This window comes from Malurus melanocephalus, unplaced genomic scaffold (assembly GCF_030028575.1).
Source record: "Malurus melanocephalus ecotype Western Australia unplaced genomic scaffold, MMel_1.1 scaffold_110, whole genome shotgun sequence".
In the NCBI taxonomy this organism is placed as follows: Eukaryota; Metazoa; Chordata; class Aves; order Passeriformes; family Maluridae; genus Malurus; species Malurus melanocephalus.
In genome coordinates, this window is record NW_026623342.1 from 717,533 (window position 1) to 732,959 (window position 15,427).

Here is a 15,427-nt window from a genome sequence, read left to right on the forward strand (position 1 = left end):
ACCAATCTTGCTGTTCTGACCACTGTGCCCACTGAGAGAATATGCTGCACCTCAAGGCTCTGTTTGGTGGATTCCATCCCCATCAGTGGGCAGCTGAGGGCTTGGGAATAACCATGTAAGATGATTTACCTTGTGATTTCAAACGGAGACAGACAGCATCCCTAAATTTGCCATACATCTTTTTCCCTTCTCTTGGGTACACCGAGTGCAGGAACAGCTACACCACCAAAAAACACTGTTACTCTGGAATGCCCATAATTCATAGATTTTTTTTTTTTTTTTTTTGCCCAAGCTTCATTGCATCATGTACAAACACACACCTAAAACGTGGTCTGCCAGAAACCACAAAGGAGCCTCGCTGGSTCCTCAAGGCCACCAAGCTCCACCTAATAAACATTTACACGGCCCAGCGATCAAACACATGGCTCATGCACACCTGTCTGCATCTGGACACGTATCTGGGGAATTGACATCATCTGTTRGAGATCTGCTCTCCAACAAAGGCAGAAAAATCAGTTTCAAGAAAAGCACAGTCAGGTGAGAAGCTGCTCATTAAACTCTAAGCACTAACAAATAAATCGGAACTAGAATGAGGGACACTGGCGACTGGAAACTCAGAACAGCTCAGTGATGCAGATTAGACAAAAGCCTTCCAGGAAATCTTTTTCCTTCCCACTATATTATCCTAAACACACATTCTCCTGCAGTCCTCCTTTCTAGAATCATTGTTCTTAAAAAACAGTGTGTGCAGTTAGGGACATCACTTTGGATATAATTCCTCTCCCAGGGCCTCTCCACCCAGAGCACAAACCCTGCTGACACTTCATCTGTTCCCTCTGCACTCAAGACATTTCTCTCTCGGGGAAAGAGCAGTCTTCCTTTACAGACAACATTACTTGAAAGGGGCTTGAAATAATTTTAACTGCACTCCATAATCATAGCTCTCAAGACAGTTGTTTACCAGGCTGCTGTAGTGGCTGACACACTGCGTGCCACTGCAGATACCAAGAACTGCACCAGGTCCCAGCGCAGCTAAAGCACCTGAAACTTTCCCTTCTCATCACACTCCACTGTTCTTCTGCACCCCCCTTGACAGCACAGTTCTAATCCTTCCTTGGGTGGTTGTATYTGCCATTTCAGTGACAGAAATGGAGAAATTTCAAACTGAAATTTAGAAATTTGCAACATTGTCAACATCACATGCCTTTAACCATATTTTCCATTTTGGATAATTACTGCAAAAGAAACTCTGTCAAAACAGTTCTTACAGCATTTATTGCAAACCCTTAACTGTTTTTTATGGGCTTGTATATGGATGAAGAGAGATGCTGATATTTTCTTGCTGATATGGGATCAACACCAGAGATTCATGCTGATGTGTCATCTGCCTTTGATCACAAGATACTGACATGGTTTGGAGCCAGAGATTAGATGGATGGAGCTACTCCAGGTTTTCTGTAATTTTCAGGAGATTGTATTTCAATGGTACATTTGTTGCAAGCGGGACATTTCTCCATAAAAGTCTGTAGGAATTTTATCCTATCGCCCTTTTCCAGCAGGCACACAAACAACACCTCCTATCTTTTATTAAAAAAAAAAAAMAAAMATCTTGGTAAAGAAGGRYGCAGAACTTAAATGCAGGGATAAAAGGTACATAACATTTTCCCTTTTTTTCCTGCTAGATGCTGAAGAGGTGCCAAAGGAAGCTATGTAGTAGTACTTCTGACAAAGTAGAACACAAAAGGCCATCTAATCATCAGGAAATCAATGTCCTGCTTCTTCAGCAGACACCAGAAACAGTAGTTCCATGTTGCTTGTCCAACACATATACACTGTCCACTCCTTCAGTATCTCACTATTTTAAAAGAGCTCTCTACCAACCTCAGACCAATCGAACTGGAAGAGGAAAAAAACTTCTTGAAAACTTGCTTTGAAACCATTGATACCCTCTCCCAGTCCTGATCTGCGTCAGGACAGACCTTCCACATTTCATAAATTTAACCTTTTTCTTTAGTCTTTTCATCCTTCAAATTCAAGAAATAAAGACAAGAAAAACAAATAAAAAAAAAAGAAAGCAATACCAAAATATAACCCCAAGGTGGGTTAGAAACAGGCAACTGCAAAATAAATCACACTTCAGGAAAAAAAAAACAAGGTGGTAGTACTACTGAAAGGCGTTTTCTTTAGAAGCTTAAAGAGAACTATCCTGTGAAGGCCAAAYCTGCACCACCACTTAGACAGTGCAATCACTTTCCCTTCAGCTTTTCTTTATTATTTGTAGGGACTTCCACTCTTTGTACACAAAGTAGCTACAAAGGACTTTCTGAGGCATATTGAGCGTTATGTTAAACACTGTATAGATACAGACAAAATTAAATACAAAGCAGAAGAAGCTGAGATATAAGCCAGAAAATGTTTCACAAGCTTTTCTATAAATGTATGTTGTTCRTTTATTTTCAGCAAATATCCAGCTATTGAAATGACAGATGCTGCAGTAAGTGTTCTACAACTTCAGAGTAAAGCCTTTTTTATTTGACACCTACTGTAACTATTAAATCATCAACTGCTGATTAGCTTGAGGGCTAATCTTTGAAATGTCACAGTTAATTTCAGTTCTCCCTTTAAAAAGTTGGGATTTCCTTTTGTGTGCACTTTTACACTGTTGGCAGATGAAAACATTTGCGATGAATTTTCCTAATGAGCAAACATTGTTTATGACCTTATGCAAACTTGCTGAGGGCTTAGTTTAGCAACTCTCTGTTTTGAGGAGTCTCCTAAATGAACTGGCCACASAGAGAGCAAATTAGTTCACCACCCCACTGCACTGCTCTTGCTTGCTCATCTGAATTGGATAATGCACTGGAAATCAGGAGGGAGTAAGGGAGTCAGAGATTCACCAGGCTTATCTCTTCTCAGATAAACTAAGATTCAAAGTTCAGAAAAACCAAAAAGTCCTGTAAGGGGTCTTGCACACAGTCAGATCCCAAGTATTTTTCTTTCTTGTGCTACACAAAAAAAAGCCCAACAGGAGCCAACTTCTGAAAAATAAAAAGACAAAACAAGGCATTAAATTTAGAACAGTTCACATTCATTGGGGTCAGGTGTAGAAAAWACTTGAGATTTGCCAAGAATCGGTGGGATTGTGAGCGTGGGTATGTTTGTGCAGACATACATATAACATCCTGACTATATGGTTTCTAKCTTTTGCATTCCCCCAAATCACCCRATTATGGTTCATATCCAACAARAAAGTTTCAAATGCTCAAAATTAAGCCAAAGTTGACCGAACATTCAAAAGCATTTATTAGTAACAGATGTCATTACAGTGTCAACTATTCCACTGCACACCAAACCTCTTCCCCCTGCCTCCCCTCCCCCCCGCCCCGCTTTTATAAAATTAAATGTACTTTGAAAGTTCCATTCTGGATTAACAAGAAATTGCTTGAYTGAAATTTCTGCCCTCCCCCCCTTACTTTTACTATTCACCCTGCYTCAGCCATGCCAACATAGAAAATTTGACTGCAGGTATAAATAGCTCTTCAGGCTACATTCAGAACTGTTCATGCAAAATTAGCTGCACTGATCAATGCTACTACAGAAATGTTTGTTAGACTCCCATATTAAGCATAAGTTCATCCTGCTGAAGTCCATGATAATTTTATCTGATTCTCTGCCAAAGACCGATACATTTTTTAATTTAACCATCTTGGGTATGYTATTTTTCCAGGATGACATGAAACAGTACTTTGTCCCTGTTCTTATTCCAGTGCTAACACCTCCTGTATTTGAGATTCCTGTACAGCACAGTGGCTACTGAAGCCTAGAAAGTGGAGGCAAGCTGCTAAGATAAATCTTCAGAAATAATCAGCATCAAAATACAAAGCGAACTTCATATTCATATTCATATTCATATAAATAAGCATTTTTCCAGTTATGAAACATGACTGGATCCATTCAAATGCAGGATGCCAGGGACAGAATTGAAAGCTATTTCATGGCTGTGGTTTCAATTGTGCAGCAGCTACTGTGATGGAATTTTATCCTACTGTGCTGGTCTCTGGCTGACATAAAGGGAAAAGACAACACTGCATTTAATTTTCTCACTCCTCCACTGCAATCCCTTTTCCATTACACAGAAATAATAGAAGGTCATAAGGATTGCAATAAATTAACAATTTTGAAACTTGATTTATAATAACAGATAATAGCAATAAATGCAAGGAGCAAAATACCCTGCTGCAACTGTTCAGGCATAAATCAGTCAGAATGATAATATTCATGACTTCACATTAGTGACAAAGGTGAAGCAAACAGAAAATTAGAGGGGTTTTTTTTTTAACAGTGTCATGTTTTGCATAAAAAAGGAACTAAAAATTATCTCTGACTGCACTGTATTTTTCCCACTACCTGGCTCCCCCATGGACACAAAACAAACTTCTAATATCTGAGAACAAATGTRGTATTTAATATGGCAGCCTTCCAGTGCCTAGAGGGAACTGAGAAAAAAAATTGCAGAGGGATTATTTACAAGGGGATGTAGTGCWGGGATAAGGGTGAATGGATTCAAATTTAAAGAGATCAGGTATTAGAAAGAAATTCTTTACTGTCAGAGTAAAGGCACTGGAGCAAGGTTGTTCCCAGAGAAGCTGTGGATGCCCCATCCTTGAAAGTGTTCAAGGGCAGGTTGGATGGGGCCCTGAGCAGGGTTCAAACCAGATGGCCTTTTAGGTCCCTTCCAACCTAAACCATTTCATGACATCTTTTCAAATACAACCAACATTTTTTTGCTAGCAAATATAAACCTTGCTGTAAGTTATGAGTAGTCATCCATAGTCTCTACAAAAAGAAAACAAAAGGGAAAAATTTCTAAACCAAAATAGTTAAATTCTCCAGATGAATTTTGATTCAGTATACACCAAATATGATTTGRTATCCTGAGAAGGCAGCACTAATTCTTCACTAATTATTAAGCCTACAAGCTATATTATGGTAGCATTGCACAAAATAAAGTTTGACATTTCCTTTCCTWTTTTTTAATTATCCCTTAGACAAACAAGTCTTGCTTGAAGAGAATTATTCTGGCTCTGTGGAAAATTCTCTTCAGCTTTCACACATACATGATAAACATGTTATAGGTAACATGCTGTAAATTGCTGTATAATTGAAATGCAGATATATACATCTTCCAGACACATGTTGATATTTTTCCCATCACTTTATCACTCTGTACTGATTAAAAGTAGTAACAACTCAAAAGAGACTTCAATAGATCCTCTAAATCTRTATTACTTCCAGTGCCTCTACCAGCTACGTAAGGGAACTCCTCAGATATCTAAATTGTGTCAAAATTAATTGTGTAAATACTTGTTTCCTTATCTTTCATTTTCTGACACTAAAGTTATCAGAAAGAATATRTACTATTTGAGAAGAGTGATACATTTAGCAAGGAAACAGGACCTGGCACTTTATAAATCACTAAGGTAGTGTTGCATTCAGTTTATACAACTGTCTTTATCTGGATTAAAAATGGAAAAAAAAGAAGTTCAAAATCCTTTAAGTTATTTTGTTCTATCAGCAAACTTCTCATTTATAATTAATTAAGAGCTCTGATAACCAAGGAATTAGACAGAAGCACACYATGAAAGACAAGGTAGTTCTAAATCAAAGGCACTCCAGTCCTGAAAAGGTCATTGCAGAGGGACCATTCTAACCACACAACGCCTTACTCAACTGGAAAATGGCCAACACCAGCAAATCTGACTCCAGAATTAGGACATTCAGAATAACAAAATTGTAGGAACATCCCTGCAGGTCAGGAACATCCCTGCAGGTCTTTTGTTTTGCATTTCTCATCACAAAATCCTTTTTCACCTGCAAAACAGTATCCAGTTCATCTTTTAAAAAGTGTAGCAAACAGCTGTATTACTATTTTCTGATAAAATACCAAATTTATGTTTCCTTGCTCTGTATTCAGAATACACAAGAAATTTATATGGTAATCAACATGACTGTAAATCCTATCAGTCCAATAAGCACAAAGGCAAAGTAACAGAMGGAATCAATTTACTAAGAAAAAAAAATCCAGAAAGAGAGCATAACCCTCAGGAATATTTAAGGAATATCCATAATTTCCCTTCCAATAGATTTCTGACAGCAAAATTAGAATAAGTAACATTTTGTACTGAGTTTCTTATGCATAAAAATAGGATTTGTCATGTTGAGTCTCTGGGCAATAGCCTTATCTGTCTTCTAATTGCTGTCTCCTAGAAAATTTAAAAGAAAAACAAAATTAAAAAAAAAAAAAGAAGAAAAATTAAAAAAAGAAAGTTTAAAGAATGATGTTCTGTATAATCAGGAGCTAGCACACTTCATCCCAGCAAGTCTTTTCAAATTTGTTTAAAAAATTCCACAACCCCCCCAATGGTGTGGTTTTCTATAAATAATTTCAAAGAAAATGAAAAGTGGTAGAGGGATTTATTATTTATGACATGACAGTGTTTCTGATATCATATTCACAGAAAGCATAAAGAAAGAKGTCTCTATTTAATAGATTTTCCAGWTTTAGATTCTTGTGTACAGCTTCTTGTCTATCTTCTCCTACCTAATAAATAACAACATCGTTTATTATTGGATGAGTTTTTGAATATTGATAAGATTTAGTTCCTTCCTTTTATTTCTTCTTTTTTTCAGAAACTCATTTTATATTTGGCACAGAACTCTTAAATAAAAGAATGTTCTTTTCCTGTTTAGAATTAGTTTTTAAAAATCAACTGTAAATAATTTATATTACAATATATATTCTGGGAAAAAAATAATCTGAAATTAGGTTTAGCACTCCATGACTTAAAACTTACATTTCAGTGAAAGTTTTAAATTAGGTCACAAATGACAGGAATTTATCAGACTCAAGATTAAAAAGTTTTAAAATATTTCTGTTGAGAATCAATCTGTTTCTTCAGCTTTCTGAACACTACAATGCAAAATATTTAATACCTCCTCTAAAACTCTTTTACTCCACGCTGTCTTGAAAAGCTTGAGTATCATTTGTTGTAATTATGCCCTAAGAAAGTGTAGTTGCTATAGATTTTCTTCTCTCCATATCTTTCTTAATAACATGTTCTTGTGAATTACAATAACAGGAAGCATGATCCTTGCAAATACCAGATTTGGGCTGTGAATTGCTGTTATGACTTGGCTGACCAATGATAAAGAGAAATATTTTACCAAGCACCTCAGACAGGTACTAAATACTGTGAATAATCTTGTGAATAATCTTTCTTTGAAAACCATTACACCYGAGAAAATACAGTAAGTAAACATAACTGAATGTGGTTATTGAAGCTTTGATTCATTCCCTCCCTACAGGGATGCTTGTGAGATTTTGCTGGTGTCTCAGAAACTAATAAAAAAGGGCTTTCTTTCAATCTTAGGGATTTGGGCTTTGATTTTGTGGGGGATTTTTTTGTTGGAGGGGGAACAGTGAAGGGCGATTAAGCAATGCTAATGAAATCTATCAATTTCACCATAATTGTCTGGAAAACTAAACAAAGGGCAAAAAGGAAAAATAAAAAAAAAAAACAAAACTACATAGCAATATTCAATTTAAAGCTTACTGATCAATACTTTACATGGAATAACACAGGACAGATATAAATGAGTCYCTGGAGAGTCTGGTTCATAGCTGCCACTGTCTGAAAGCTTCATCAAATATCAGTCCTACTATGAATGCAATGGGATCCCAAATTCTTTTACTGAAACTTTCAGTCAAATTTGGTGTAAAAAGAAAGCAAAATTCACATTGTGCCAGCAACTAGATATTAGCATTGTCTTGCCATATGGATGTTTTTTACTTAGAAATTCTAATTTAGTTTCAATTGTACCATGCCACAAAAGGCTTTTTCAGCAATTAACAAGGACACCAAAAAGTTGAGCCTTTACACCTTTTTGATGTCTTTGTGTAGGCATTTCCTGCTTGAACCAATTTCTGACAGAACTAATGACCTTAGTTCTGCTACTTCAACATTTTTAGAGGTTAATTAAAGATATTATTATCAATTAAAGATATCCAAGACAGCTTAAACTAACTGCGCACAGAATCTGACCAGCTCCTTTCAACCTTCTCCATGCTCCTGTTGCAAGGAGATGTCCCTCTGTGCACCACTGAAATACACTTTTCTTCAAACACTGATTTCCTTATMCAGCCATGCTGCAGTCCAAGCACACTGCTCAGCAAAGCATGTTCCCATAGGTTCTTTGCAGCTGGGAAACTCCGAAGATCATTCTCCATGAAATGGAGTCTGCTCATCTCTCTGGTGAGCTCTGCAGACTCCTGAACRCACATGCACCATTAACTTCTGACTGATATTGCCTCAGACACATTTAAGCAATTAAGAAGTTTTAAGGCCACACTCCTACCACCTGTTTTACTCTGCTGAAAAACAGGAGAAACTTAAGCAAGTTAAAAAAAAAAAATTACTGTGGTTTGCAATCGTGCAATTGAAATAAGAATGAGGATATTGCTGCATATGACCAGTTCTTCTTGTGTCAATATGAGAATACTTTGTACTTGACTGTGAAAAAATACAAATTAGAAACAAATTTAAAACACAACTGAAGTATGTTACAAGAATATCCAGGATGTACAGCACTGGAGTTAGAGACAGTGTACTATAACCTATCACCAAAAMTAAATGATGGAGGAAAATACGTTTTTTCAGGCCACATTCCAGATACTCCTTAACTGCTAAAACATTTAACAATGTGCAAAACACATTTTGCAGCTTGCRAAAACATGTAGCTCCCTTGAGACCACTCTGATTTGTTAATTCAGATGACATTTGTGCTTAAAAAACTGATAACTGAGGAATTGTACTGTGTCATACCTTGGCATCGGAAGACAGGCAATGAGCAAGAATCTCAAAGCAACAACATTAATRTTTAATATAAAGTAGAACTGGAAGCTCTGAAGAAAGAAGAAATACATGACTGTGTTTCTTTTTCAAGCACACTTAATATTTAATACTTGTTTCARCGACTGACACGAAATCACAAGCCTCCTCCATCCCACAAATATCTGATGAGGACCTACCGTTACTCCAAAGAACCTGGTTTCATTCATAGCGTTCAGAAAAATTTTGCCAAGTTTGTGATTAGTGTAGTTAAAATCTTCAATTTTTTGGTGCTTGTTGGTGGAATTCAGATAATTCATTGCCCGCTGTAGGGTCCTGGCAATCACCCATATTCCATCATAGGCATAACCATGAAATTTGCTGGATTGTCCATCACCACGTTTAGCATTGTATTCCTTCTCATACTGCTGTGGAGTCTGCAGAGGAGATAAAATTCGGTTTTACCTCAATGTTTAATTAACATTTTACAGAGTTGCATCTAAACCGACAACTCCAACTGCACCCTCCAATTTAGAGACATGCATAACTAACACAGAAAAGGCCTCCAAAATAAAATTATTAAAGAAAATAAAATTAAAAACACACATATTCCTGACTTAAAAACTGCTGGTGAGATTGGGAAGCAGAACTAGGACAGAGAGAGGCAGTTGTGCTGCCTCACTGTGTAAAGGACGACTGCCTTTATTTTACTTTTGTACAAAAGGCTMCAGCTCAACCAAAACTGTGCACTGGTGAGCCATAATACTAGAACAGAGAACGAGTCTGTATCCCTSCAAATGAGTGTCTGATTACACTTTACAGGATTATGCAAATCAAATAACCTTTATGTGAGCAACCGTTTGCTCAATATGAAATTTTCTGAGTGGCAATTTGTCTATATTTCACAAGTTCACTACGTTCTAGACCGTGTGCTGTCTTGTGATGAGTTGCCTTTCAGTAATGTTGCCTTTCGTGCTCATTCAGCAAGGCATGAAAGGCAGAGGGAAAAAAAGATGAAAAGCAGCAAAATCAGGCATGTTTATTCATTGGTCAGAGTTTGTAAGGATTTGTTCTGTGATGAAATATTATGTGCTTTATGGAAGTACCACACATTTATATATTTAAAGCAAGCCTCACCTCCAGCCCCCTGGTTCTGAGAGGCACAAATCACCATTCAAATTGCTGTTTGCAGAACAGATTTAAATATAATAAGAGTTTTCTGTTTCTGTGTTCAACTATTTAACTTGATGGGACAAAACACATGATACTGAAGGCTATCATTCAAACTTTACTGCACATTTAATATAATATTCATACAGGGGGAAAAGGGCAGATTTGAAGCACAGGATGTTACTGCTTTCTTACCCTGCAGAGAATTATATTTGATTTTCAAATATTTAAAAATTGCAAGCTGGTGGAAAGTGGTGAAACTAACTGTGATGACTTTTGGTAGAAGAGCCCTTTGGCTTCACCTCCCTCCTTGGTGTTTTACTATGCTAACCCACCAGTGAGACAACTGATGGTATAATAAAATAGAAGGAGAAAAAATACTAACCCTTCCTGATATAGTCTTATTTGTTTTTGAGCTGAGAGGCTCAAAATCCACTCCAATATAACCTTCCATGGCTGCGAGAAGATTTTTGCTGAGACATTGGGAGGAGTTAATCCAGGATTCCCACCAAAGATTTTCATACCACCCTGGAATAATCCACTGATATTTGCTGCCATACATTTCTTCATCATAGGCCTGCAAATAAGAACAACAGAAAAGATAAGGGGCATTGTAATAGAGGTAATGAACATGAAACCAGTTGCTTTTTGCTAACTGTTTTTATCATTAATGAAATTATGGCATAATCAAGGTACACAAGAATTTTGAACAGGTTAGAAAAATTACTTGCCAATAGTGAAGACTCCTGACTTTAGAACTGAGGAAATGAGAATTCACTAAACCCTGTTTTTCTTTCAGTGGACCATTTTTCAAAAACAGAGAAATTAAACTGTATTTGAGAACTGAGGGAGTTAAAGAGAAACACAAGCAGAAGGCACAGTTTGGCACAGAAAACTCTTCATAACACAACAATTACATAAGTCATAGGACCACCATGCTACCACATTTAAGCTAAGTTACATCACCCTTATATCAACCTAAGGACTAGGTCAGCAAGCAAACCCGGATCACAGCCATCATCAAATCACATGTGGGAAATATGAACTGGGTGGCTGTGCTAAAAAGCAGGCCACAGAAACATTCAATTAGCAGCTCCTTCTGAGGAGCATGAGTGAATAGTGAATTGATAAAGTCTTAACAATTTTTTTTTTCTCAGCAAGAATTCTGTTCATGTGGAATTTTGTATTGTTGGAATACTGAATACAGCCCACCGTACTCCAAGATACTGAGATAGTTATCTCCTTTCAATAATTAGCAGGAATATATAACAGGAATCAGAAATACTTTCTTAGTCAGGCACATATGCTGTTGTACCTAAAAGCTGATCTATTCCCAAATATTCTTTTTGATTGGGAAGAGTGTTCTAGGACAAAATTAGCAAATTTTATCTCAGATGTTTCTCTCACTGTCTTGCAACCAGATATTTTTCTTTTGACATTTCAGTCAGACTCCATTTCAAAACTGCAGGTTTCATGCTTCTTTGGCTCCTGCTATAAGCAATAYTTGRGATACAAGGTCTAAGATAAAAATTSCAGTTTCTAGAAATGCATGGTGCAAGCTTAGAGTCCTTAAMAGGAAAACAGCTACATTTTTACAGAAAACATTTCAGAAAGAGGAAATTGTAAGAATGGAAACAGGACATATTAGTCATTCAGATACAACTGTTTTGAAAAGTATCCCAAAGATCATACCAAAAAAGCCKATCAGATAAGTAAAGATTAACAGCAGAATACATGAAATAGGACAGACCCCTAAATATGTTAATACCCAAATTAAAAATGAGCTTTAAATCTGTGATTCTATTATAATGGTGCCAACTCAGTTCATAACAGTATTGTGCACAAAGCAGATTTATTTGGCCCCTGGATGCAGAAGCTTTTGTTCAGCCAAAATCAAATTTCATGCTTTTGTACACAATGCTGTTGAAAGCCATGTCTAAAACAGGGTGTCTTGCATCTCATATATTACTTATTCCACAATTTCCACATAAATAGTTTGTCTTTCTCCAGCTTGTTAATTCTACCCTTCCAGAAACACATCTGCTTCTGTCCTCCTACCCATCTCCACTCCTGCACAGCTATGGAGACACTGTGTTCCAGGTCCACCTGCGAGGAAAACAGCAACCCCATCCTGCAGCACTTCCTTCTGTCTAAAAGAGTTTTCATTATACAATTAGGTCATTCAAGACCTTTCAGTGACTCAGTGCTTTTTATCTGACAGTTTTCAAATCACTGAGGACACAAACTGACACAGAATAGTGCTTTTGGAKAAGGACAACCTTACATAGCTTCCTCTGCTCTATAGAGATTAAAGTATCAAATTGTGTGTTGCCAAAAAGTATTGGCTGTGAACTATTCTGAAATTAGAGCTGTTGGAAATTTTCTGTTTGCATAAGCACTTGTACTATTTCCTGCATAATCTGTGAATGCCCTGGGAAATGGGCTGAAAATTGAAAGTTTCAAAATAGCCAGAAATTTCACCCTGGAAACAAGGGATCATTCCCAACATGGATGCCTGAAAGACTGGTTGCACTTTCACATTTCTGCAACAATTTGGTTTAACAAACCCAAAACAAACACTTTAAGAGCTGTCWGCTCTTCGTCTGAGATATGGTGGAGTGACAGGGCTTGAAGGGTAGCCTGGTGAAGGCAAAAAAAGGGAGAAAATCAGCTCCTCTAAGGCTGAGCACCATGGCAATGAAGTMATTTTTCTAGTGACAGCACAGCTGATAGGGCTCTGGCATTTCAGTGTTTGGGTCCCAGTAGTCTCATTGCAAAATAATGCTTTTTTTGACACCATTTTCTCCATGTTCATTCTGCTAACTGGAGATGCTTTCGATGTTTAAAAGATACAATTACTTGACACACATGGATCTTTCTCACTGTTTGAATGCACACCAAGGCCAATTCTTACAAGTTTCAGTTTCTATGGGGAAGAATTTTTGGCAGACAAGAGCAAGCTGAAGAAGGTTTGCAAATACTTTGTAACACCAGAACAGGATAAAGTAGTCATACATTTTCCTTAATCTTTCCATCATGTCCTAGGTAGGATGCAAAGCCCTGAGTTGCTGTCAAGCAGCCAGGAAACTGTCATGGACAGGTTTTTTTGCCCTCGTGAAACTGAATTTTTTTTTTCTTTTAAAACTATTAATTTTTGTTTGAATTCATAAATAAATGCTTATTTGCAACAAAGAGATTCCTGTAAGACACATTTTTTACATGTAGTAAACCATTATTGGCAATTTGTTGATTGTTGAAATATAAAGTTTTGACCAAAAGACCCTAATTTCTATTCCAAGAAAACATCACATTCATCCCACTGAGGTGAGAATGAATTATGCAGCTAAGATTTCCCAAAGAACTAAAATTGCTCACTGTTTTTGACACTGGTGATAAATGAACAGCTAAGCTTATTTAAATCCTTGCAGGAAATACCTGCCAACATTCACTTTGSCTTGAACCAGTCCTGTCCTGTTTTTAAAGTTTGCCACTGAATTATATCTTCCAATTCATTTATTGTGTGGATGTGGGTGTCAGTCTCTTCTTCCAAAAAATAAGGAATAAGACAAGAGGAAATGGGTCTGAAGTTGCCATAGGGGAGGTTTAAATTGGATATTAGGAGAGCCTTCTTCACTGAAGGGAATATCAGACACCAGGGAAGAGGCTGAGCCACCATCCTGGATGTATTTAAAAGATGTGTTACTTGAGGCTTTTAGGGACATGGCTTAGCRGTGGAGTTGGCAGTGCTGGGTTAATGGTTGGACTTGATAATCTGAAAGGTCTTTTACAACAGAAATGATTCTGTGATCTTACATAAACTCCTATGGATGTCCTGAGGAAACCTCACAGCATATGACTGTTGAATCCAGGAGGAGCAGTGAGGCAGACTTTAAAGATTTTACCACCTACATAAGTCATTACCAAATAATATTCAGGTTATAACCACAATCATTTAAAAAAAAAAAAAAAAAGCCTTGCACTAGTGAAATGGCATCCTCCTTTAAGAAAGTCAAAGCCTTTCTCTGGCTGACATCAGTAACCCTGGAAAATATAACAGGGAATCACAAGTGAAACCTGCCTAAAGATACACCTGGAAATAAAACTTGACATATCCAAATTATTGTGCTCTTAGACACATATCTGTAGGAGTGCATGAGTCAACAATATACTTTGTGACTAGTAATAAGCTTTCTGACATATTGTAGTGCATTAATATATAAATGACCTACTTTGAACTGCCCTCTCCTGTATTCAGTCTCCTGCTGAAACTCTCACGTAAATAAATTTATACAAGCCTAAATACATGATCTTTCAGATTTCTCCAGGCTCCAGAAAAATTCCCCTTATTATTTTTGACACTAATGTACTTTAGAAGAAKCCATCACACTCTAAACTGTTCAGAGTTACGCACATTTCCCACTTTCACACCAAACCGTAGCCACAGAAAGCTGCTGCCAGAGTTCATGCGACAGAAACATCCTCTCCCTGGAACCCTTCTGATGAGAGTGATGCCAACAAAAGCACAACCTGCCTCTCCATGGAATTCTAGGATTTCTTCAGTGGCCTCACATGCACATGGACTTGGAAGAGAATTCTAGAGGAATGCACTAGAAATTAAGGGCAGTTGCATAAATCAATCTCTTGCTGGTGTTGGATTGGAAGAAAATTCCGACCAGGACCCCTCTGTTGGGGAGATGCAGCCCAAACCCAAGTGATCTGAGGATGATCTGGGCTGCAGAAGGACCATTCTTTCATCCAATAACGAAAAAACAGGGTATTATCTCTGTCAATCCAATTTAAATGGCAGTACAAAAAGATCTATATACAAAGACCTATCAGAGAGGAGAAGAATGAAAAATAAAATAGTACTTTCCATTTCCTTTTGGATGAAAACAGATTTTGTTCCTTCCAAATATACTCTACAATCTCCTTTCCAAATTTTGCCACCAACTGGGACAGCTGCTGACTAAGAGCCAAAACACATCAGAGGCACATGTAGCACTCAGATTTTGAACTGCTTTTCCTTCCTTTGCAAGGATAGGTAACTGTCTCACTAAATGAACACTAAAAACACCCTCTGAAATTCAGATGCCATCATTACTGCTCATCCTTTATATTTACCATGTCCTTGGATTATCCAGGATTAATCTAACTATTTAGACTAGGAATTCAATACCTATTCAAAATTTAGACCACCAAAACCTGCCTCTTTGGGATTTTTTTTTCATGCAGGTACAAGTATAGACCCACATTTTAGTCCTGCTAMTTTCAATGGCAACGACAATGTGTAAGTTTGCAGCACATTCACACAAACAAATGGTGAGGATAAGGAATTTTATGTTTTCTGGTCTTACTGTATTTCTTATTGT

At 37.2% G+C, this 15,427-nt stretch overlaps 1 protein-coding gene across 1 annotated transcript in view; it reads right to left on the reverse strand.

Moving 5' to 3' along the window:
• Positions 1-15,427, reverse strand: part of LOC130575509 (gamma-aminobutyric acid type B receptor subunit 2-like) — a 222,246-nt gene that overhangs the window by 91,695 nt on the left and 115,124 nt on the right. Inside the window, exons 6-7 of the mRNA XM_057369433.1 lie at positions 10,444-10,635; positions 9,089-9,325 (exon numbers count right to left, since the gene is read on the reverse strand). Of these exons, the coding sequence (XP_057225416.1) occupies positions 9,089-9,325; positions 10,444-10,635 (429 nt within the window). The remainder of the gene's footprint in view (positions 1-9,088; positions 9,326-10,443; positions 10,636-15,427) is intronic.